General features: G+C 39.9%; 3 protein-coding genes and 1 non-coding gene across 6 annotated transcripts; 3 read left to right on the top strand and 1 right to left on the bottom strand.

Moving 5' to 3' along the window:
• Positions 1-291: 291 nt before the first annotated feature.
• anks6 (ankyrin repeat and sterile alpha motif domain containing 6) lies at positions 292-10,436 on the bottom strand. Of its 3 annotated transcripts, none has more exons than XM_029458114.1 (18): positions 9,819-10,436; positions 8,504-8,722; positions 8,185-8,380; positions 7,864-8,014; positions 6,955-6,999; positions 6,590-6,794; positions 6,347-6,453; positions 5,560-5,711; positions 5,130-5,367; positions 4,811-4,860; positions 4,358-4,552; positions 4,092-4,254; positions 3,780-4,000; positions 3,483-3,675; positions 3,048-3,115; positions 2,743-2,859; positions 2,329-2,425; positions 292-2,201 (listed from the first exon to the last, which is right to left on the bottom strand). In XM_029458114.1, exons 1-18 carry the CDS (start codon positions 10,196-10,198, stop codon positions 2,152-2,154), a joined length of 2,847 nt encoding a protein of 948 aa, XP_029313974.1. In that variant the 5' UTR covers positions 10,199-10,436; the 3' UTR covers positions 292-2,151. The 3 variants fall into 3 exon arrangements, with proteins under 3 accessions (XP_029313974.1, XP_029313975.1, XP_029313976.1); XM_029458115.1 differs by having other exon boundaries at positions 2,341-2,425; XM_029458116.1 differs by having other exon boundaries at positions 9,796-9,957.
• Positions 10,437-12,212: 1,776 nt separating this feature from the next.
• On the top strand, positions 12,213-14,459 carry rps20 (ribosomal protein S20). The gene is made up of 4 exons (XM_029457743.1): positions 12,213-12,360; positions 13,223-13,322; positions 13,505-13,578; positions 14,235-14,459. The coding sequence occupies exons 1-4, from the start codon at positions 12,358-12,360 to the stop codon at positions 14,415-14,417; spliced, it is 360 nt and encodes a 119-aa protein (XP_029313603.1). The 5' UTR covers positions 12,213-12,357; the 3' UTR covers positions 14,418-14,459.
• Positions 13,367-13,433, top strand: LOC115025841 (small nucleolar RNA U54). The gene has a single exon (XR_003834247.1). It is a non-coding gene; the product is annotated as a small nucleolar RNA U54 (small nucleolar RNA).
• Positions 14,460-17,115: 2,656 nt separating the features above from the next.
• Positions 17,116-23,292, top strand: LOC115025526 (kinesin-like protein KIF20A). The gene is made up of 18 exons (XM_029457854.1): positions 17,116-17,382; positions 17,589-17,684; positions 18,118-18,237; positions 18,363-18,501; positions 18,607-18,791; positions 18,927-19,020; positions 19,219-19,395; positions 19,512-19,623; positions 19,701-19,763; positions 20,227-20,373; positions 20,515-20,680; positions 20,769-20,948; positions 21,343-21,482; positions 21,680-21,845; positions 22,090-22,219; positions 22,478-22,548; positions 22,647-22,766; positions 22,908-23,292. Exons 1-18 carry the CDS (start codon positions 17,281-17,283, stop codon positions 23,121-23,123), a joined length of 2,424 nt encoding a protein of 807 aa, XP_029313714.1. The 5' UTR covers positions 17,116-17,280; the 3' UTR covers positions 23,124-23,292.
• The last annotated feature ends 777 nt before the right edge of the window (positions 23,293-24,069 follow it).

Raw genomic sequence — 24,069 nt, 5'->3', positions numbered from 1 at the left:
TAGCTGATCTTGCTCACTGGATGACAGGAGCTTCACACAACTTGTTGTGACTTCACTTGGATGTTTAGGCTTCGCTGTGTGTGCAGAACGTGTGAGCCTTTCGGTTTCACACGTGCACGTGCCACCGTGATTTTGTGACATTATCAAGCCATTCATGCTCCAGTATGCAACTTGCACAATTATGATGTAGAAACCTCCAACACAGATACACAGAGAAGACATTTTGTTTCCAGCGGATCAAATCAAAAATCAAAACACATATTTATAGATCTATTGTTTTCAACAAAAGGAGTAGTTTCAACAATTTATTTCAATTTTGAGTAATAATAGAACCATATCAGAGACACATTATTATTCACAGCAGTCGTTATATGTGTCTTAAACATGTATCTTTAAGTTTCAGTCATAGAAAACTTTTTTAAAGGTCCAAGACAAGGACTTTACACCTCTATAGCAGCTACTTTTGGCATAAACAGAACCTACAAGTGGAAATTACAGCATAATGGTAAATGTTAAAACATAGTGTGACAGTCGCACAAGTAGAAAAGCGTCACCAAGTTGTGTTAGTTACATAGTGAAATACATCTAAAGTTTGCATTAGCCACTATAGACTACTGCTTATACCAGACTGTAAGGCTGTAAAAGCAAAACCCACAAGTGTGCTCAAATGAGTGAGTTTGCATTTTTATTACTAATGAATTCAAATATTATACTTGTAAGAGAACATAACATTTCTTCATTCCAAAGTTCAAAGGTTACATGGTCTAGCTTTAACTAGAGATCTAAAAATATATGTCACAGAACAGCACATTAAAGCTCGACAGTACCACTCGGATTATTTATTGCATCAATAGAAGGTCACTGCCATCTAGTGGAAGGAAGATGGTTTCACATCCTATTCTGATCAAAGTTTACACAAGGAAGCTGAAACCTGGTTTCCAGCCACTAAACCCGAGAACCAACGGACAGAGTTTGTATTTTGTTTATTTTGTTTTGCAGCATTTCATTTTGGATGCAGATTTTATTCCGGTTCCTTTTTGAAAGCGAACAGTTTACTGCTTATTCACCAGACACAGAACACGACAAACAGGATATGATATCAGTGTTATTTTATATTTAACTGACCCATGTGAACATAAACCATCCCTTGGATTTAAGACATGGATTATAAGTACCTAATATTTAGGAATGATATAGTGCTCCATAATGATGGAGCCAGACGTAAAAGCATAAGAGTCGGCTCTGTGGAAACTATTGCTCAATGCCCCTCTTTCAAACTAAATTTATGTCTTTTCATCTCAAGTCAAATACGATCTTAAAAACAGTATTAAAAAAAACATAGAAAACATAGTTATAGCATCTTCATAATGGTTTATTTATTCACGACTGGACAGTCTTGAGTAAAAATCCTCTCGTCATCATAGTGGTCCATAAAGACATGAAAAGACATAAACACACTAGTAAAAGCTGTCGAAGAGACTGGATGACTAAACTATAGTTTGGCTAATGTCCCTTTCTTTCTCCCTCTATATTCTTTCCTCATCCGTGTCTTAATCACAGTATTACTAATACCTGTTTTATTGTATTTAATTATTATACTCATAATCTCGCTCTTCTTTTCTCCTGATTTACCTTGGCATCTTTACAATACATATGCTGTATCTCTCACATTTATTTGGATAAAATATCAATCTCTCTCTCGGCTCATGCTCCCTCTCCCTCTCCCTCTCCCGTGTATTTGATCTTCTCATGTTTCAGAACCCTCCGCTCTCTAACCCCTCTGCGTAACCCTTGCGCTGCATTTGCAGTAGATGAGGCAGCTGTGTCACTAAGGCAAAACATATCATTTGCCAAACATCCTGCTTTGACAAATAGCAGCAGGGCTCTGGACTCAGCCAGCCCTGTCACACCTCCCCCGCTTTAGGATACACATGAGGAATAATATAATGCAGTTCGGTCCTGGAGGCAGCTTATCAGGATCTAGTTGGTCGTTTTGCTGCAGCATCCTCTTGCATTAAGACCGCTAGTGGTCTGGGACACCGGCGTCCAAAACACTCCATATTAGTCGTGCCTTGGCTAGAAGTTGCCGGCATTTTACTCTTATTTTAAGTACCTTTGCTGTACTTCCTGGTGAGCATCAGGGCTGCTGGGTTACCTTTTGTTGGAGGAACGAACCTGGTGTCTCATCCAACCTGTTGGTGCTGATGAAGTAAGGTGGAGAGAGAGAGAGAGAGAGAGAAAATCAGATAAAGAGGTCGAGACACAGATTCTGACGTTGTCTTTGCATGTACTAGCTCTCTAACCGGAGCTCAGTTTGTTGACACTCACAGCGTGCTTCACCTGGTTGTCTTGGGTTACTGGCGCTGCTACCAAAGGAAGACTGGAAGTTATGGATGGTCTCTTGAAGGATCTGCCTCTCTCGGCCCTGATGACAAACAACAACGTTTATTATAAGCCAGTTAACATTCTCAGGCAAAAAGGATGCTATTGTTATACTTTCACAAATATATCCTGTATCTATACATTAACATGTATACTGGTATCCACTGTAAGTTGTTCCCTTTAACTATTTCCATCCTATCTCTGCTGTGTCACAATGTTAACAGTTTATTATGACATGACGATGGGTTATACTGTGGAAAACTGAAAAGAATCTAATAAAACCTAAGCCCAGAGATCCATACACACTACTGGAAACAAAGTTTCCTTGGAGATGCATAATATATGTTCAACTAAATGCACCTTTCCAGCATTGAGCTCTGATATGGCAGCCAAGATCTGTTGTCTGGGTCCGTCCGTTTTAATGCCCAACTCCCTCAGGTCTCCATCTGTTAGAGTTAGGAAGGCCTCCATGTCCACCTAGAAGAAGAGAAGAAACACTGATTAAAACACTGTAACATGTGCAATAAATCAAATGTATACAATGTTCTATTTAATATGAGTGCAGAACTGTACAGTCCATGCAGTCCTTTCATACACTGAAGTTTAGACTTTATATTTGAAGGAAAATGCTTTGGAATTCCTTTCTGACATTAAAGATAAAATACCTCCTGTTCCTCAAATATGGGCTGGTATTTCTCGAGGGACAGTTTCTTCAATATACCAGACAGCTCATCTGAAAAAAAGACAAAAACAAAATATAGTATGATCTAAGGAAAAGTGATGAAACATGGCACAGTTTTTACAAGTAGATTTAGTTTGTGTGATTTCATGTGTTGAATATGTATCTGTCAAGCTCTAAGGAGCACATATGAGACCATAGTTCATTACAAGTGATCAAGAATCAGTTGTCATACTAGTAATAATAATTACGATCAATAATTGGCCACATCTAGGAATATTGTTTTTCAGGCTTTCTCTCAAACATTTACAGAATTGGTCTATTTGCTGAATACATTTGAAGTTAATGCTTGTGCACTGGCAAAACAATATGGCATATACAACAATGATTTCAGTTTATGATGAAATCAACATGGTATCACCTTCATCAGTTATGGTTCCACTGCTGGAGCCACCACTGCTCTTGGAGCGAGGATGTGAAGAGGCTGAGGACAGGGAGTCTCCCGGCCCAGTGGGAGGCTTGGGCGTTGGGGAAGGAGACGGAGTCAGAGTGGGCGAAGTGCTCTTGGATGTGGAGGAATTCCCTGACTGAGGTCTCTTCTTTAACTCCATCTTCTACAAAGAATTAAGAGTGGACAGTAGCACCAGTTCACTGACACGATTGGAGGCATTTCCTTGATTTTGGCTGTTTTACACCGAAAGGAAAACAAAACACAGACCCTTCTCGAGTGGATGTCGGAAGTGACCAGGCTTTGGTGGGAGTGGATGTCAGGTAGGTTAATATCAGGCAGCGGCAGGCCGGGTGCTGAGGGTGGCAGGTTTGGTTGGATCTGTGTCTGGCTGTGCTGTTTCTCTGGAGCTTGTGCCTTCACATCTATCAGGCCTGCTGCTCGCTTCCTTTGGGCTGCTATCTGGGAGAGAACGCTGTCTGCACTGCCCCCTGGTGGAGGAAAGAGGCAACAGTATGTAATCTGGTTGCTACTGTTCACATTGTGTCAGGGTTTGTTTCGTATTTGTTTGTTTGTGCAAACCTGAACGGTTGTGAGAGTCCCTGTTGATCCCGGCCACTCCATTGGAGCCTCCTGAGGAGTGGGGGGAGTGGTAGTGACCAGAGTTTGAAGGAGAGGATGAGGAAGGCCCCTTGGGGATGCTGGGAAACTTAATGGACCTGCTCACCACACGACTTATAGACGTCTGACATATATAGAGAAGGAGAAGAGAGCAAAAGACATATGAATGATGACAAAGCTACAGAAGGGTTTTACCAGCACCACGCCTCTCACCCACAAACACTCACAATATCTGAGTTTCCACTGCTGTTCAGCTTCCTTTGGGGAGGCATGGGCAATCGGGGCGCTTCGCTCTTTCCCTCCCTTAGGAGACGCGAACGGTCCGAGTTCCACGGTTCAAAGTTGGACGGAGGCAAGAAGGGAGGGATCACCGCTTTCAGCTTGTCATTAGGCAGCCGGGTCAGGGGCGCACCACTTCTGAGCTACAGGGCATGGAAAACATAAGGATACAATAACCCTACGACTAATAACTATCATGAATTTTCCACCACTTATAAAAAGAGAGCAATCCCAAAACCTTTAAAAACTAATATTATTACACAAACATAAAAACTAAAAGTCAAAAGAATGTTTGTTTCGGATGCTAACTGTCTGACATCCTATAAGGTCATTAATCTGCAACAAGCTTAAAGAAATGTACAATGGAACATTATTTATTATGCCAAATCAAACACTCCTACCATTGTGGTTATAAGGAAGTCCTCCTTTTCTGAGGATGTCCTGCAAAGACCTGAAGAAGGAACATTAACACATGATCACATTTACACACTCGATGACCACATCGTCCGTATGACATCTTTTGGAATTTAAAGATCGACATGTGCATATGCAAAGCCAGTCCAACTCCCTACCAGTGTCTGAACAAACAACAATCTAAAGCAGCAGCTCCCTCTGGAGACAAAAGGCTCTATCCAACTTTCTTCACACATGCAGTAGCACTCCCCAAAACAGTGATTATGCTCTAAAAAAGACGATGAACTCATGTTATTACTGTCTCACCGGTATCTTTGCTCTTGACTGCCCAGGCAGTGCTGATATCATTCCCCCCCAGGGCAGGAGTTGGTGCCAGCGCCCCATTAGCCACGGCAGCGGACTTCCTATCCGCCTTCATTGTGGCATCCAATGAAGTTTCAGTATCGTCTGGAAATGGAGCCAGGCGATTGGATGAAAGGCTGTGCCTCAGGGTGTGAGTCAACTTAAGCCGTCGGAACCGATTGGACATCCGGCTCCACCAGGACTGGAGGGGCAAGAAGTCAAACATGTGTCATGGGGTAGAGTTATATAAAAGTAGCTCATTTTTTCCTTCCTTTTATATCATGCAGTCATTATTATTACATGAATAGATAATAATATAATTGATCAGTACTACATGGTATGGTGCATAATATAATATACCGTAAATATTAAAGTAGCACAACTTCTCCTTTACCTTCAGGCCTCCCTTGTCGTCAGGCGGCACAGGGACGTTGTTGAGGGACTGTCGGCTTTTGGAGCGAGTCATTAAGGCTCTGCCACGGTGTTTGGACTTGTCCTTGTCTACTTGCATACACACCGACGCTAACAGACGCACCAACTCCGTGTCTGAGAAAATCCAAAGTAGTCACAAGGATTCAGGAAGACAAGAATTATTTATGTCTGCAGACATCTCTCATAACATATTACAAACACTGAAGCATACATTAGGATCATTTTTGCAATAAAATGCCACTTTACATATTAAAATGTATTTTTCCAACCAACGATCCAAAGATAACTTAATATTGTAGAACACTAAGAAATCAAGCAAATAATCAAAACCATGGAGGACAAAGTGGACCTTGAGTTCAAATTATTTTGTCAAAGTAAATATTCACATAATCTTTCGGCATTTTTACTTACTAAGAAAAAAAACATATACCATCAATACATTTATTACATTCGTTGATACATTTTTCAGTCTGCTGAAATAATCGACCAATCGTTTCAAAATGTAGTCAATGTAACGCGTAAAAGATTTGAAACCAGAATGATTTGTATACATTTTGGAAAATGTTGCTTCTGAAATATCATTGGTTAATATTACAAAATCACAAGTACTTCTAGCCTCTATTTGTATAAGTTAAAGTCTTAAAATGACTCATTAACTTGACATAAAAGATGTTCTAACATTCTTTCCAATAGCCCACTGTTATTTTCACAAATGGTGGATATCTGTATTTATTAATTCTGCTTTTTACCTGGGTCGTTCAGCAGCATAACCAAATCAAAGGCTGTGTATCCATTCTTGGCTCGAAGGTTGACATCAGCGCCTTGACTCAACAGGTACTTGACAATGTCTTTGTTACTGGAAGGAGGAGGGAGACAGAGAAAACAAAAGGAACCATGGGAAAGGATTGACGACAGCATCAGTATGTACAACGTTACATTATCAAACGACTTCATATCCCCAGTAATGTTTACCATAAGCGTATCCTTCTTACCCATGATAGGTGGCCTGCATTAAAGCAGTCCACCCATGGACTCCATCTTGTTTGTCTATGTCGGCATTCTTGTCCACCATCAGCTGCACCACTTCTAGCTGACCGCTCACTGCCGCTATCATGAGAGGAGACGCTCCCTCCTGGTTGGATGAATTCACCTGAGTAGGATCCTCCTCCAAGATTTCCTTGACTAGCTGGGAATTTCCTGAGTTAACATACACACACACACACACACACACACACACACACACACACATATGGGTACATAAATATGCTAATATACTTTTTGTAAAGCACCTTTTAACCCTAAAACCAAAACTTACTTGTAGTTTTGCTACATCTCTTGAGTATTCAATTTAACTCACCCAACTTGAGAGCACTGAACACATCTGGTCTTCTTCTCTCATCGTCTGTGGAGAAAAGAGCACGGCTGAGCACAGAAGAGAGTTCTGATATACTGGAACAACAGTCAGACTCCACATAGCTCAGAATCATCTGTGTGGAAGGTTAAGTAAATAAATACTAATCACCACAGAGAAAATAAAATGAAACAAGTCAAACTAGAGATCTATATGACACTATCTATAGAAAACACAGATTTATCTCAATAGAGTGATGGTTTAAGTGTCAAACAATGTAGCCACAAGTGAGGTCTAGTTAAAGGGTCTGGTTTCAGAAGTGATGCAATGATCATTTAAGAAAACTGAGCTAAACACTGCTGGTGAGAAGAGCTATTAAACATCAAAGAGGCAGAGAGCTACCAATTTGGTTTCGCTCTCACATCAGTGTTAATTGCAGTGCAAAACAGCAAAACAGCAACACACACACACACACACACACACACACACACACACACACACACACACACACACACACACACACACACAGATGGGTTACTGCAAACAGGGAAATAAGAGATGGATCAACACTCCCTGTTAAACTGTATAAAAACAGCAAAATAAAACTCAAATACCAAGAATTCATCACTCAGAGCAAAACAAAATTAAAAATCAATTTGGGGGGAATTTTACCAAAGAAGCAAAAAACATGCCAATACATGAAACATGCACTCCTTCAAAATCTGTCTCTTTTTGATTTCATCTCTTTACACCTACTATTCTCACCATTGTGTACTATGTAGTATAATAATACAACTGTATGATGTTTAATGGGTAGTATAGTGCAGAATAATACTCTTGCATGGCGATACTGCACTTTATCATCATCTTACCAATAAAGCACATTTGAATTGGAACCAGAGAAGGAAGCCTTACCTGTCTGGGGTCGCACAGTGGTGATGGAGTCCAGATAGGCCTTGATGTCTCTCTGTTTAAGCTGCATGGCTAGTTCAAAGGCCGTCTTGGACAGAACATTGACCCTGTCTGGGTCCGCTCCACGCTCCACCAGCTGCTGAGCCACGGCCACCTTCAACATACACACTTTAGATATAACTCCAAAGGCATTTCTTTACATTTATCAAGATGTAAATACAATTTAGGAGGCACATGCTATAAAATGCCATACCCCACTGAAATCCACACTACCCATAATGTATCACCGTTCATCTTTTTTATCTATCCATCCATCGAACCCACCTTCCCACTGAGGGTGGCCACCATCAGTGGTCCCCAGCCAGTGGTCTTCTGGGAAAAGTTGACATCAGAGCCCCATTCAAGCAGCAGGCGCACCGTGGCCTCGTGGCCATGCTGAGATGCCACCATCAGGGCTATGATGTCCATGAATTCTCTGCCGTCTCCTGGACAGCCTTCACTTGCTCCAAAACCAGCCCCGCTGTGGAAAAAGAGGGAGCCACAGAAAAGGATTAAGAACAGTCCTAGACTAAATATGTTATTCAAAGTTCATCTACATTGAGTCTAGGAGCAGGCTTAATGCCCGTCTGCAAAACAGCCCAACCTGCAGCTATTGTTGTTATTGCCGTTTGATACCGCCTCTGCAGCAACAGCCAGGTGATCATAGTCATCAGCGTAGGCCCCGCTCTCCAGGAGTAGCTTGACTACATGAGTGTGTCCCCCACGGGCCGCCATAGTCAGAACACTCGCACTTAGCCTGTTCCGTCCATTAATCTCTGCCCCGTTCTCCAAAAGGATGTGAGCAACAGTCAGGTGACCAAACCTGGGTGGAGAATTACAGACAAAGAATGAGAAGAGTGAGACTTAAGTATCTGTTTCCCCATCAGTTTAAGACAGTTAATCAAACATGTTACAAATACATTCTCTAAACTAAACTCAGGGGGTTGAGAAAGCATGGTCCTCCTGTCACATGCCGAGCACAACCTGATTAAGTTATGTCACACATTATTCATTTCAATGTGTAAAATCATCCTAAAGTTTATACCCAACATGTAACGTATGTATTTCAGAGTGAGAAATAATGTGAGCATCTGGTAGATTCCAACACAAACTCTACATAGAAAGGCTTCAGACAGGTGTTGAAATGCAGACCCTTGCTGTGACCCTTGTTTTTGATCATGTTGAAAGCAAAAGTATGTAATGTTTGCATTACAATTAATGTTTTTTTGTGGGAATTATGGAATATTTTAGATAAAAGTGTCAAAAGCACAATCCATTGATTGTCATCAGAGGCTCTCCCCCCTCTTTCATCTCAATCCCAGGTTCTTTACTGTATGGCTTGCCACTTAATTGTACAATAAGCACTATGATGAAAAGGTTAGATATGCTCAAGATTAGGATAAAGGCATAAACACTGCACACAAATTTGACATCAGACCCCTAAACAAAGGCATAACAACATTTAAGTTGAATTGAATGATTTCTCAAAAGTTATTTGTGCACGTTGCATGGCAGTTGAAATGTTTTGATTAAAATCAACATTAATATATCCTTTGTTGAAACCATGATTGTTAATACATGTTGCCAAACTCCAGGCAAGAATGTTGTGGAAAAAAATGTCCATGAAACAGGCAAGATTTTTAAACGCACATCCCACATAAACATAACATACTTCGGATCTTAATAGAAACACTATTTTTATATGTGTTATGGAAGAAAAGGTTCTTGGTAAAACACAAGCAAACAAATATTATTATTTTGTCTATTCGACGAATTGAAGAGTGGCTCCTGACAATTGCTACACTGTATTGTGAAGTATTCACCACCACCGGCATGAAATGACAAATAAAATCAAAGCTTTTTTTAATGGGGTTTGGTGTGTCATTCTCTTCATACATTAGAACTGCCCGCAGCCCCACCTAGCAGCCTGCATCAGCGGGGTCCAGCCGTAGTTGTTGCGGCTATCCACCGAAGCCCCCTTTCGTAACAAAAACCGGACCAGGTTCTCATGACCGCTTGCCGACGCAAACTGTAGGGCGGTGTTCCCCTCCTCGTCCGTAGAGTCCACCGGTACCAGAGACAATATGTCCGCAATATTGCACTCCGATCCCGCTTCTGACCGCAGCCTGCTCTGCCGCCCGGACTCTTTCGGGGCTCCGGGCTCCAGGATCCCTCGAGCGGTTTCATAGTCCCCCTCGTCGCAGGCACGGAAGAGCAGCAGCGAATTAGCAGGGACACCGAAATTCATCTCCTCATTTAAAGTGTTTCTCAGTTCCCATTCAACTCCGGTTAGTTTCATCGACAGTAACGGTCCACAACTTTTCCTCTGTCACTTGGCGGCGGCCTGTGATTGTAAATCATGACGCACAGCCAAATTAAGTTTAGTCTCCGAGTCAACAACTGTTCTTCTTCTCAAACACTACACCCAGAGAATCATCTTTTACAATCACAACACTTTCGTAACATCTTAACGGGTTTCGACAAAACAACTTTCTGGCAACCGGCCCCTGCTCCGTTACTTGTTTAACCAACCTCAATACTTCTACAAGTCAACACTTGACTTCCGCTTTTATTTTTCAAAGAAAAGCCTAATAATTTCAGCATTGGAAATATTATTTGCTCAAGCCCAGTAAACCATTCCAACAAATGTCAGTAATGTAATATTCATAATTTACATTATTATATTATTACAAGTTTGGGATTTTATTTGTCCACCTTCATTTACATTTTGGAAAGATAGAATATTAGAAAGAGTGATTTTTCAGTTATTAAACATTTTTGACCGAAAGTATTTAGGTTCGGTTGTGAACTATAACCAGAGTAAAGAGAGTGTTCTCTGCACTCAAGTTGTCACGGACGGGAATGTATATAAGCCACAGTGACTGATTGTTATTGCTTTTCATACTTGTATCACTTTTGATTGTAGTCAAGTTAGTACTCGAATAAAATATACTTTTATTTGAAAAATCTTTGCCGGATACAACAGTATGTTATTGTGTCTACCTTAACACCACACTGGCGGATTGGGTAGTTTTGATTTACTTTACTGCCATCCGGTGGTCATATGTTGGAGCTACATCTTTGCGTTCTTCAATGGCATCAAAATTAATGCTGAATATTATTACTTTTCTTACATGATGAGGTATGAGGTATTAATAATCATGCTTGTACTTGTTAAGATTTGTCATATTAAAAATTATCAAACAATATGAACATACATACCATTTTATTTTGATAATTTGATCTCTGCAACAAATGCTTTGTCCATATGACTGTTTTTGCCCAACCCTTTTTTACATACGTGACAGGTGACATATCATCAGGAAGAGTGCTTGTATTTAATTTGTTTCATTTTTTTTTTGGTCATATGTATTTACATGGTATTGTGTATGCATCTTTTTTTCTTTTTTTCTTTATTCCGTTTTTACACCTAAATCTATAGTTTGCCATCACACTGGTGGTCACTTTTAGAAACTACAACTTTACTTTCTTAAGTGGCCTGCAGAAATACAGACATTTATATATTAATGTTATTACTTTTCTTTCATTTTGTTAAAAGACATTTAAGTGTGTCAATATTGTATCTCACCGAACACTGGTGGGAGTGGTAGCTTGGTGGAAGAAGTATTCAGATCCTTTAAGTAAAGTGTGTAAATAGGTAAAAGTAAGTAAAAGTACTAATACCACAGTGTGAAAATAATACACTACAAGTAAAAGTCCTGCATCCAAAACCTTACTTAAGTAATTGCAGGTTGTTATTATCAGTAAAATGTATCAGTAAAATAAAGTATCAAAAATAAAAGAAGTCACTGTGCTGCAAAAATATTTCCTGTCAGTGTTTTACTATTATATATTATGCTTTTGGATTAATATAACTGTTGGATTACTGTTGCATTTCACTGCTGTATATGTTTGAGGTTGTGCTCATTTGAACTCCTTTATATAGGCTTCTGTTGGGTAGTTTAATCTGCAGCAATGCATGCAATTATATAAAATCATTATATTATATAGGCTATATATATATATTAAGAAACATTCAAAATCACATCTGGAGATGCATGGTTTCTCTGGATAGGAAGAGGATGAACATTTGTAATCTGAAAAGTAACTAAAGCTGTCAGACAAATATAGCCTCGTGGAGCAAAATGTACAATATTTACCTCTGAGATGTAGTGGAGTAGAAATATAAAGTAGCATACAACGGAAAGTACAAGCACATCCAATGTTTTACTCAAGTAAACTACAGTACTCCAGTATACCTAAATCCACTAGATGTCGCTGTTGGTGTATAAAGCACTAAAGAAGAAGTACAGACATCCGGATGAGCAGTACATAATCAGGAAACCGGCCTCTACTTGTTCTTTTCCTGCCGAGCTAAACCACGTTGGTAGCTCACGTTCCTGGCTCACCGCTGTTCGCTTGAATTTCTTCCGAATAAGTCGGTCAGGGATACTCAAAATGGTATGTGCTATTTGAATATAATAGTTACTCTTTTTTTAAAAACTCATTTTGTGGAGATTTAGTAATTTCATAGTTTAACCAGAATTTTAACGGTGCCTGTTGGCTAACGTTAGCTCCAAGAGCTAATGTTGCTTGAAGTAGATGTCCCGCCAATAATTATTCACAAAGTGTACTATCTCATTCTGTTTGTTGACACAATTATAAACCTGTCAGTACATGAGACGAATTTCACCTCGCCATTAGGACACTCTATTGTTCGGCCTAATGTTGCTTAAAAGTGCACCATCCGCCCAGGCTAGCAGTTAAAGCTGTTCGATAGTCTATTGCTCCCATTGTCTCATATTTGATTGTTACAGTGAAGGCAAACGTGAGGATTTAATATTATTTTAAAATTAAAACCCTACAATATTTAAGATTAATTGGGACAAAAGCAAAATTTCATTTTAACGAGCACCGGACAATATACTGTTGTCCAATATTAGCTGACTTTTATACCAATACGGCTGACGGTGCTAGCGGTACTTTGACATGTTAAGTGGTTCAATTAGGGTGGGTTTGTAACCGCTTAACATTTAGCTACACTAAAGTTTTGGGTGAAGCATACATTTGTATATTAGGTGCTCCACGTGCTAGTTGGCTAGTGCTGCGTTTACGTGCGCCACATAGATCTCCAGCGTGTTTGAAGGGTTTATCAAATATCTTTTCTGGATTTTTTTAAATAAAAATGACGCCAATCGTCATAATTGCCCACCAGTACATGTGTCCATGCAAACTTTTGCTGCAGTCCCATGTCATCTAAAATCCTGTAAATACAATGGTTATGCCAGGTTCATTTTTATAAGTCTTGTTTTCTCACACACAGGCTTTTAAGGACACTGGCAAGGCACCCGTTGAGACCGAGGTCGCCATTCATCGCATCCGCATCACCCTCACCAGCCGCAATGTCAAATCTCTGGAAAAAGGTAACAAAGCTCAAAATACTTTGTTGAGAATAGAACACAGACATGAGCTATGAGGAGAACCTTCCATCTGATAAATCATGAAGACTGGATATACGCTATTCTGAGCTATTATTTTAAAAGTATCATGAAGTGATTGCCGGTTGCTTGTGTTTTAAAGTTTTTTTTCTTTTTATAATCCTCAGTCTGTGCAGACTTGATCCGTGGGGCTAAGGAGAAGAACCTGAAAGTGAAGGGACCCGTCCGCATGCCAACCAAGGTACTGAAATACATGCACCAGACATTATTTCTCCATGTGTAAGACATTGATTGGCTTTTGTAGTGTTTGAGAGTAGTCTGCCATGCGTATTGGTCTTCTAGGACGGGGACAGACGAGCCCTCTTGAGTTAAATATTGAAGTGGACTTTATTGTAATTCCTTCATCAAAACAAAATGTGTGATTGTGGAGATGACAAAACTAGCAGATTTTTACAATGTCCCTCTTTCGGCTCTCAAAGTCCTTGTTGCTAAATAAGACCATGCAAAAAGTATTTATGCTTATATTCCACAAATGGAAAGCTCTGGATACAAATCTGCACATCTATCTCCCTTGCATAATTGTAAGATGCCATCCAAGCATAAAGAGAACATTTGCACAAAAGTTAAAATATCCAACTGCAGATTTTAAAAAAGCCTGAATTTGTTCGAGGGACCTAAATTTCCCTCTGTGTGAATAAAGTATCTATCTTCAGGCTTCAAATACAGGTTATCAAAGAAGGAACATATGGTATACCTGATATGGAATGTTGCCATACTTGTACTTTTTCATACTGGGCTTCTATAATGCAGTGTGGTTATCGGACAACCACCAATTTAGATATGGTATTCTGGATTCTTTTGAATTTGGTCAAGCAAAATCTTTTTTCTCTCCTCCAGACTCTGCGCATCACCACCAGAAAAACTCCCTGTGGGGAGGGATCCAAAACCTGGGATCGCTTCCAGATGAGGATCCACAAGCGCCTGATTGATCTGCACAGCCCATCTGAAATTGTCAAGCAGATCACCTCCATCAGCATCGAACCAGGTGTAGAGGTTGAGGTTACCATCGCAGATGCATAAACAATGCAGATGATTCAATAAAGAAATTAATAAGGAAACTGATGTGGTGTTATGGCTGAGTTCTTACTGTCTGAAGCGTGGAACATTTTTCCAGCTCTATAAAGCTGAAGTGCTGCTAAAGGGAAAGGTTCTAGAAATGTACTGTCAAGCAGTGAATTTGAAATGGCATTTAATGTGTAGGAATAGATGCTGGGTATCATCTGCAGCTGTACTAAATAAGTGACACGCTGTTCATATTGGTGAAAACTGAGGCAGCAAGATCTAAACAAATTTAAAACTGACTCATTGCTTGTCAATTACATGGTCATTGAATCTACAGTGCAGTTTCTAGCTATCAGGACAGTTGTGTGATGTCTGTACTGAGTATGGAGAAAATGTCGTCAAACGTGCATTAGAGTATAATGCCCATTTATAAAGAAGGCTGCTGATAATAAACCAAGTTGGTGATTAAGTCATGAAAAAATGGCAGGGAGTGTCCAAGGTACCACATGCACAATACAAACTATTTTGCTCTTACAAAACCAATGTTTAGTCAACATATCTTCATCTTAAACTAATGGCCCAAGTCATATTTTGAGGAAAATGTTTTTGCCTAAATCATCTCTTCATGATGCTGGCCACGTCTCCTAAAATTGTCTAGATCCTTACTGAAAGATAATGCTGTTCCTACCCTGTTAGTATAATGGCCTATAAAGAGTGACTTAAAAAAATGGCCTAAGTCACATTGTCTTGTGACTTAGGCCATTTTACAAGCTTTACAAGATGGCAGCTGCTTCAAGAAGAAACTACCAGATAAATGAAGTTATTGCTATGGTTCAGGGCTCGTCCCCAATTGGTAAGTAATGTTTACTGTAATATAGGCTAGGCTATAAATGTGTAGTTATTTAGTGTTTTACTTTCACAAGTTAGTTTAATTATGAAGCCTCCCAGTGGGTTACAGACACTAAGTAGCTCCTGTAGCTCCATGAAGCATGAACACATTTCCATCTGGGACAATAAAGACTAATATAAAAACAGTTACTTTACAATTACTGCATAATTATAAAAAGTAATTCGCTACTAGGAAAAGTAACTTTTGCGTTTGTAAACTTCAATTCTTAATATTTTGTCTCTTCATACAATATTTCATCGACACTTGTCTCCTTTCTTCGACATTGGGAATATCAACAAGCAGCTGTAACTGCTGGAGTGAGGGCCGTTGGGATACAACATTTCACACACGTGTTCCATGAAGTAACTTTGCTGTAAGTCTGTTCAGAGAGACCAGCTCTCTGAGTTTCAGAACTTTGTTGAATTAAAGAGCCATCCACAGTCTCTGTGTACTCCGCTAGTATTCTGAAATGTTTGTGGCGGACCCTTCCCCATGGTCTGTCACAGTAGTGGGAATAAAAGGAGTGCACTGTTTTGCCTAAGTCACTTTCTCCAGAAGTAATCAGGCCTAAGTCAGGTTTAAAATTGCCTAAATCACAATGCCATGTTCTTAAATTGGCCTAAGTAATTTAATTATCTTATGTTACATAATTGACAGACATTGTTATTTGTATGTCAATAGTCATATATTGTCATAACCTTTTTGTGTGAAATAATTAATAAATATCATATAAGTCTATATTTGGTTCAGTTTTTCTGTTTCCTGAACATTTTTAAAATGTGACATAGGCCATTAGTTTAAGAAGGTGACGATATTTTAAACATTCTCCCTTTCAAACTTTGCATTAACCAAAAAAGCCTCCATTTAATCTGGTATGTTTTGTGTCAGACACAGAATTCATTTATAGAAACTAACTTTAGGAACCACTGTGGCTACAAGTGACAATTACAGGATGTACATGTGAGTAGCACAATTGGTTGAAGTCAGGTTGCAGACTACTTTGCTAATTTAACCACCAAACTGCTAGTCATGAGACCAAGTAAGGATGTAGCAGCAAAACACCCAAATACATGGTGTGTAATACTGCTTATGCTCTATTAGGTCCGTCCACCGGTCGGAAAGTCAGTGATTCGATCCCCAGCAGTCAGCATGTCGAAGTGTCCTTGGTCAAGATACTGAACCCCAAATTGCTCCCGTGAGGAGCGTGTGAATGGTTATCACTACTGACGAGCTGATGTCCACCTTGTATGGTAGCCTCTGACTGTGGGGGAATGATGTGTTGTAAAGCGCTTTGAGTGATCGTAAAGATTTACCATTTATGGTCCCCCTTTACAAAATGGCATATTGAAAACAGTGGAGCATAAGATACTTAGAGTTCACATGTGAATACTTTTATTCTATGTGAATAAGAAATAATAATAAATGCCCCAGAATTTCTCTTGTTTTGACATCAGTACTTTTTCAAGAAAAGTGGTAATTTTGGCTTGTGACACCCTCAGTTGAGGAGCTGTTTTAGACAGTTATAAACACACTCGGATTGTCTGCTTTTTGTTGGGATATCGTTGTAGCATTAGGTGACTGATGGAAAGTCTTAGTACTATTAGCATATATATATATATTATACTAAATAAAGGGCTCTCTGGATTTTATATTCCATTTCTTTGTTTAGCAGATGCACCAAAATTGCTTTGAGATCTTAAGAGATTCATCCTCAGATGATGAGTTCATATAACACCCTGTTGAACTCAACTATGAAAGTGTGAGTGGAGTCCTGGAAGCTGGTTGGTCATTCCTGGTGATTTGCTTTACTTCAGACCTGCTTTCAATTAAAACTGATTAGGTCCACAAGCTCCACCTTGATTCTCAGCAGCAGAACCTCAGCAGACCTACATCAAGGTTAAATAAGTCATTTTCAAGTTGTATTAAATTGCAGAGAATTAACCACAACTTGAACACAGTGAATTAGACGTGTTGGAGCTGCTTTGCCTTGAGATGAGTACAGTTGATTTAACCAATGAAGACGGCATCAATATGCAGCCTGTTGACATGGACATGACTTGTGAAATTTCTCCTGTCAGCACTTCAGCCCAACAGGTAATGTTTTTTTTAGTGAATCTGAACGGTGATAAAGTTTCTCTTTCACTTTGTACTGACAAGCTAAATTCATTGTATCATGAATTTGAGTAATTCTTCCCAATGATGCCTGTTGTCATATCATTAACTGTTAAAGGGGACTGAAATAAACCCTAAACCTCAGCTCCTGCGGGTTAAGTTGCCGTGATTTTCTTCTTTGTTTGTAGGCTGAACAGCCAGTTTGTGCTGAGCAGCAGACTATGAAAGTTTACCTCAGAGTCAGGCCCTTCTCTAAAGAGGAACTCTCTGACAAGGAGGATCAGGTACACTATAGCACTGCATATAAAATGTGCCATCCAGTCAATGAAGTGTTAAATACCGTAGTTAATAATCAACACCATGACACACACTTGGATTACCAATCCACAATGGGAGGGGGGCTGAAGTTGTATTTAATAAAAAGCAATCCTCAGCATTATAAAAATGTTGTGAATGTGAGAGCTGCAGTAGAATAACTACAAATGAGACATTCACCTAGAGAGGTAATGTTCAATCATTAATAATTATAAAGATCCATGACTATTGTGTTTCTCAAAACTGACATATTTGTCCTAAGATCTGGCTTTTTGATTGGGGGAAATAAAGCTCTGATAAAGTTGACTGTTGTCCTTTTGCCTATGACCAAACCAAATGCACCTTTATGACTCATTGTGCACACTAAAGCATCATTTGGCTTTTCCTTTTGTTTTCCCTCAGGATTGTGTAGTGATTGAAAACAGCCAGACTGTGAGCCTGAATGCACCAAAGGGTTCTGCCACCTTGAAGAGCAGTGAGAAGGGCATTGGCATGTCGATCCACAAATTCTCCTTCTCACAGGTCTTGTAGTACTGTTTACCTATCTGCTGAACATGTTGGAGGTTCTCAAACGCATTCATTCCTAAAATGTTCTGGATGAGCTTTGTGCCACTCATTCATTTCCAACCAACCATCTTTCTGTTTAGATTTTTGGACCAGAGATGCAGCAGTCTGAGCTTTTTGAAGACACTGTCAAAAGTCAAATGTCTGATTTCTTGGATGGGAAGAATGCACTAATATTCAGCTATGGTGTAACCAATGCTGGTAAAACCTACACAATCCAAGGTAAAGATAAAAACTCACCAACATGTGAATGAGCCTTAGACACTCTCACAAGCCCTCCTGAAGCCCTCCTTCTGCCTGTCTAAGTGTGTTGTGAAATGTTTTTAGGAACTCCAAAACAGCCGGGAATTCTCCCTCGAGTGCTGGACGCCACCTTTCACTACATTGGCGGCCGTCTGCATGAGGGAATGTACCTGAAGCCCTACCTCAGGAATGATGCACGATATCTGGATCCTGACCAAGTCAAGCAGGAGAGAAGTGCTAAAGCTTCCATATTTGCTTCAGTCAAAGACGTGAGACCTTTGCATTCAACTTGAGATTCTTTCTCAGGCTTTGCCAAAGATAGTGCAAAGAATATTTAATTAATGAAACCATAATGCTCTCTTCAGGTAATACCCTGACCTGCATATTTATTTCCTCCCATTTAGGAGTGTGATCCTCACAGAGCCTGTGTTGGTTTAGAGTCCTTGTCGTGTTCCACCACCAGTCTCTCATCCTCTTCTTTGTCCTACGATCAAACCAGTAACTCTCTCTACATCTACACATTAATCATTTATTGTCTTGCATTTTGAAAACATTTTAAGCTTGCAGTTGTCCCAGTGTAAACTCTGTGAAATGATAAATGTCACAAGAATAACCAGTGCAAGGACTTCAGGCAAGAAGAATGACAAACATAACAAATTCTTCCTCGGATGTTTCTCTTTATTCTTCTCTTGATAGTGTTGGCAAGCAACCCATCAGGAGAAGACGGCAGCCAGTTTGCATTATGGGTGGCGTTCTTTGAAATCTACAATGAGTGTGTTTATGATCTGCTTCAACCTTCCCTGTGCTCCAAGTCCAAGAAACGCGCTGCTCTTCGAGTGTGCGACGATGGTGCTGGAAATGCTTATGTTAAAGGTGTTAGCATGACTTTATGTGTTCTTAAGTAGGCAGAAATCTACCAGCCAGAGTCTTTATGTTGCTCAAGGCTTAAAATGGAATCGAAGATCAATGTGTTTCTTAAATGATTTCAGATCTCAGGTGGATTAACATCCAGACCCTGGGCGAAGCATCCAAACTACTGCAGTTTGGAAACAAAAACCGAAGTGCTGCAGCCACAAAGATGAACCAGTCGTCTAGCAGAAGGCAAACTTTTCAGTTCAACACATTTTTTACACTCAATCATTTTCTGTTTTCAAAACTCAAACCAGCTTTCCTTACAGCCACAGCATATTTACCATGAAGTTACTAAAGATCGATGGCAGTTCAGTTACAAGGATCTCTGAGTAAGTAGCCTATCTGGCAGTGGCATCATAATTATTCAAACATTGCATTTGTATCCTAGCTAGCTAAACTTTCCAACAGTTTTTGCAAATCTAGGATTACCACATTTATTATAGTTGTGCAGCGAGAGGAATTCTAGGCTCATCCGTGTACTATACACACCGAAATATTTGCAGTGAAAATATAAGCTTGATGGTTTCATCTAATCTTGAATCTTTTAATGTTTATGAATTAAGGAAGCACATGTTAAAGGTATGTATGTATGTATGTATGTATGTATGTATGTATGTATGTATGTATGTATGTATGTATGTATGTATGTATGTATGTATGTATGGATGTATGGTCACCAAATGTATTGTAATAATTAATTTAAGCTAGTTTGAAGGAAAATAAAATGGTAGTCCAATGGTGCCAATATGGAACATTATGTATTTATAATAACTTGATTGATTCATGTTCCAGGTTTTCTCTGTGTGACCTGGCTGGATCAGAGAGATGCAACAAAACAAAGACATTCGGGGAGAGGCTGAAGGAAGCGGGCAACATAAACAACTCCCTGCTCATTCTGGGGAAGTGCATCACTGCCCTTCGCAACAATCAGGCTGACGGGTACAATTGGTTCTTAATGTGTCGGACTCGAGTAATCAGCTTCAAGTATTTGTTTGACAAGTGAAGCAAGGCCGCAATGACCCCTATGTGACTCAGATGTTTTTGCATCATTAAAGTCTCCTTTTCTTCTGTGTTCATCAGAATAAAGAGCAGCTACATTCCTTTCCGAGAGAGTAAGCTCACAAAGCTCTTCCAGGCAGTTTTCTGCGGCAAAGGACGAGCGTCCATGATCGTCAACATTAACCAGTGTGCTTCCACCTACGATGAGACTCTACATGTTATGAAGTTCTCTGCCGTTGCCAAACAGGTCTAACTACATAATGCTGAGGGAGAGAGCGGTACAATGAGATCTCCAACGGCACCAAACCCCATACTAATACCTGTGCTTTCTGTAGGTGGTGCAGGTGATCGCAGACAAGCCTCTGAAATCTCTGGCTCCTTGTTTGGTCGGCCGTGATGGCAAGCCTCTGTTGAGGAATGGGGTGATTGACAGCCAGGCCCTTGAGTGCTACCTGTCTGAGGAGGAGCTTCTTGATGAGGAAGATGAGGCGAACATGTCTTTGCTGTCACAAAATGTACAATTACTACTCCATGTCACATTCAAACACTGTTTCACAAATGTATCAGCGATCTAGTATGTCAGACATTCTCCAAATATATTTGTAGTATCAGAATCGGTACCTTGAATTTTAATTGGAAGACGTACCCCAACTGCTATCTATGGACTATTATATTTTAAGGGTCGGTCAAGCACTTTGACATTCGTGGTCCTTTTTTGGAGGGGAAGCATTTAGTTCATAGCACTGCTGTTCCCAAAGCAGCCTCTCAGAGCTGTTAGCTTGGCTGTAGACTCTTACATTTAGAGTTGTCAAATAAGTAATGTGGGGAATATTTAACCTTGACTCTTGATAAGATGCACTGTGCGGCTCAAAGATATCTCCAATAACTGTTTCACTTTAACTTTCCTAGGAGCATGGAAATATGATTGACAGCCTGCGAACAAAACTCCTGGCTGAGCGAAGAAGAAACTTGGTTCAGGAAATGGAGGTTCGGAAGGAAATGGGAGACGCTATGTTACAACAGCTCATGGAGAGCGAAGAACTCCGCACGTAAGTATTTTTATTTGCAAGAGAAGGCAGGTCTCTGTTATTGTATGCCTACAGTTTTTAATTTGTTCGGCATATTGATGCTAAATGCATAACCATTTCATATATGCGACCATGGTCGACAACAAACTCTCTAAGTAAACCTTTGTTAACGTCGAAATGAACCAAAAGGGTGAAAAATTGATTCTTTGAATGTTTAGTCAACAGATAGACCAGCTGAAGGAAAGCTTTCAAGAAAAGCTGGAGAACACTTTTGAGATTTACAAGGATGCTATTAAAGAGCACGCCTACCAGAGCGCTATGAACAATCTGGAAGATGACTACGTCCCTCTTGACGAGTTCATTGCTGAACAGGAGAAAGTGGAGGTATGTCGTCATATCAGCTGTTGACTGATCGTAAATTCTTTTTTTTTTTATATAATGGGTTAACAAAAATGCAATGCGATCATACACTGTGGAAATCCCCATTTTCAGTTGTTGAATTGCATATAGCGAAATTGCCTTTAGTAATCTGGTATTATCCTATGTTATGCCACCAAACAAAGCAGTCAGATTATTTTGGGTTGTGATTAAAACTTCACATTTTTCTCTCACACACTGTGATGTGAAGGCCCTGAAACGTAAAGTGTCAGCGTTAGAGAGCTCAACATCCACGACCGTAGGAGTGTGTGCAGTTCCAACAGTGGTCCAGTCGTGCCAGACTCGAGCATCTAAAGCGACAGAAGCGACAGAAGCAACAGGTTGGCATACGGTCTATGCACCTTTCTCTTTCAGGAAATGCCCTCTGGGGATGAATGCAGACAAGTTTGTTTTAAATCGGATTGGTTCAAAAGAAGTACAATCCTTTAAGATGTACATTGTTTTAGCTACTTTCCTTTTATTTTTGTGTATTTTCCATTAGTATGCTGTGTTGTCTGTTCTCCTGTCCATCTTGTTTCATTGAGCTCACCAACCTTTTGTAAGGGAAATAAACGTTACTTGACTCATTTTCTCCCCAGAGGATCATCGAAGCAAATGGCTTTACAAAGAAAAATGTGCCCTAGAGAGCATTTGTGAGGATAAACAACAGGTAACTAGAACACTTTTTAATTCTGTATCTCATTTAAACGTTGACTCAGTCTGGTTATGCGATCACTTGCTCAGTTTGACATTTAATGTTGGGTTCAGTTGATATTGTCCCTGGAGAAAAGGCTGAAGGATCTTAGTAAAACAATGCAGAATGTCAGAGATGGCTTCCTGGAGAAATCGGCTGATCTGGATGTTTTACAGGACAAGGCTGATGCTCAGGTGAGATAAGAGGTGGTAGTTTATAAAGGGGGGCAAATTATACTTATAACGGCTTTTAAGAATAATACAATTTGAGCCGTTTGACTGGATACAGGCATGTCAGGCAAACATGATGACGACTTTTTCTTTTCTTTCTTTAAGACAAAATCTATGGAGGACATCCTACGGCAGAGCGTTGAAAAGGACAGGGAGATTGCCTCACTAAAGGCAGAACTTGCCAAAGTCTCCCAGATGCCCCCCGTGCAGCCCAAAATTAAGCGAGGCCTGCTTGCCAACATCAGAGAGGCAGTGGCTTCTCCACGGAAGAGTTCACCTGGACGAACGCTCAGGAAAACGATTAAGACTACACAGCAGTGAAAAGCCCAGCATCTGGACCAAAGAAGACTCTTTATTTTTAAAAAATCAACATGTTCAGTTTTAGGGTACCTAGAAAGGAAATAGCAAGTGTGACATTATTTATTTTTAGTTTCTTATAATGACTTTTTTTATGTGCTCTTGTTTTTAATAAAATTTTAAAATGCTCAAATTCCGAGGTATAAAGTCATTTATCTTAAGCAATTTTTGGGTTGAGCACCATTTGGTATGTCATTTTATGGCCATATGGTTTCAATTCTTGTGCTGTGCTCTTTCAACATGGAAACCATGTTATACGCTACTATAGAAATGTCATACCAGGGAATCTATGCTTTAAACCTTTTATCAATCTAGTCAAATGAGGCCATCCATGATCTAGAGCCTGAGGGGGAAGTAAGCCACAAAAGACTGTTATGGGACAAAACCCTGTACAATGTTCAATTCCTTAAGTGCATCACTATTACATTTACTTATTTGTCTAATGTTTACACTCAATCAGTAAGATGCCTTCATGCTTAACCAATGCAATATAAGGAACTTGACCTATATTTCCACCAAACTAATAAAATATTTGTTATGTCATATTGACTTTTACAGTGGTGTGAATGAGGTATATCCACTGTGGTGTGCTTGAGGTAACAGAGCGCAGCCTCCTCTCAGTGAAAGGGCCATTGTGGTGGAGACAACCAGCTGCTCTATCTCTCTGGTCTCAGTGATAGTTAATGAGATTAGCTGTTCGTCTTGCCCTGCGTCAGTGCAAAGGGGTCAATCACAGGATTAGCATCTTGCTTAAGAGTCATCAGTTTATTACATATTTTTTCTTATTACTTTGACTTTCCCATTTCTGGCTCTTTTGTGGGATATTTTTCCGCCTCTCTAGAACATGTTTAGCACCTGTACTTTCAATTTAATTATTGGAGTGGAATATTGCAGTGCATCATGTGGCTTT

Source organism: Cottoperca gobio, chromosome 20, assembly GCF_900634415.1.
Source record: "Cottoperca gobio chromosome 20, fCotGob3.1, whole genome shotgun sequence".
Lineage (NCBI taxonomy): Eukaryota > Metazoa > Chordata > Actinopteri > Perciformes > Bovichtidae > Cottoperca > Cottoperca gobio.
This window is presented reverse-complemented; position numbering and strand designations above follow the sequence as displayed.

Excerpts from the sequence above, each read along its gene's own strand:
- anks6 (XM_029458114.1), bottom strand. The coding sequence starts at position 10,198 with ATGAAACTAACCGGAGTTGAATGGGAACTGAGAAACACTTTAAATGAG. Across the intron at positions 5,712-6,346 it reads TATGCTGCTGAACGACCCAG|ACACGGAGTTGGTGCGTCTG; the intron begins GTAAAAAGCAGA and ends GGATTTTCTCAG. Across the intron at positions 2,426-2,742 it reads CAGAGCTCAATGCTGGAAAG|GGCCGAGAGAGGCAGATCCT; the intron begins GTGCATTTAGTT and ends GTTTGTCATCAG.
- rps20 (XM_029457743.1), top strand. Across the intron at positions 13,323-13,504 it reads TGTCAAATCTCTGGAAAAAG|TCTGTGCAGACTTGATCCGT; the intron begins GTAACAAAGCTC and ends TATAATCCTCAG. Across the intron at positions 13,579-14,234 it reads CCGTCCGCATGCCAACCAAG|ACTCTGCGCATCACCACCAG; the intron begins GTACTGAAATAC and ends TCTCTCCTCCAG.
- LOC115025526 (XM_029457854.1), top strand. The coding sequence starts at position 17,281 with ATGAGTACAGTTGATTTAACCAATGAAGACGGCATCAATATGCAGCCT. Across the intron at positions 17,383-17,588 it reads TCAGCACTTCAGCCCAACAG|GCTGAACAGCCAGTTTGTGC; the intron begins GTAATGTTTTTT and ends CTTTGTTTGTAG. Across the intron at positions 18,502-18,606 it reads TAAAACCTACACAATCCAAG|GAACTCCAAAACAGCCGGGA; the intron begins GTAAAGATAAAA and ends AAATGTTTTTAG.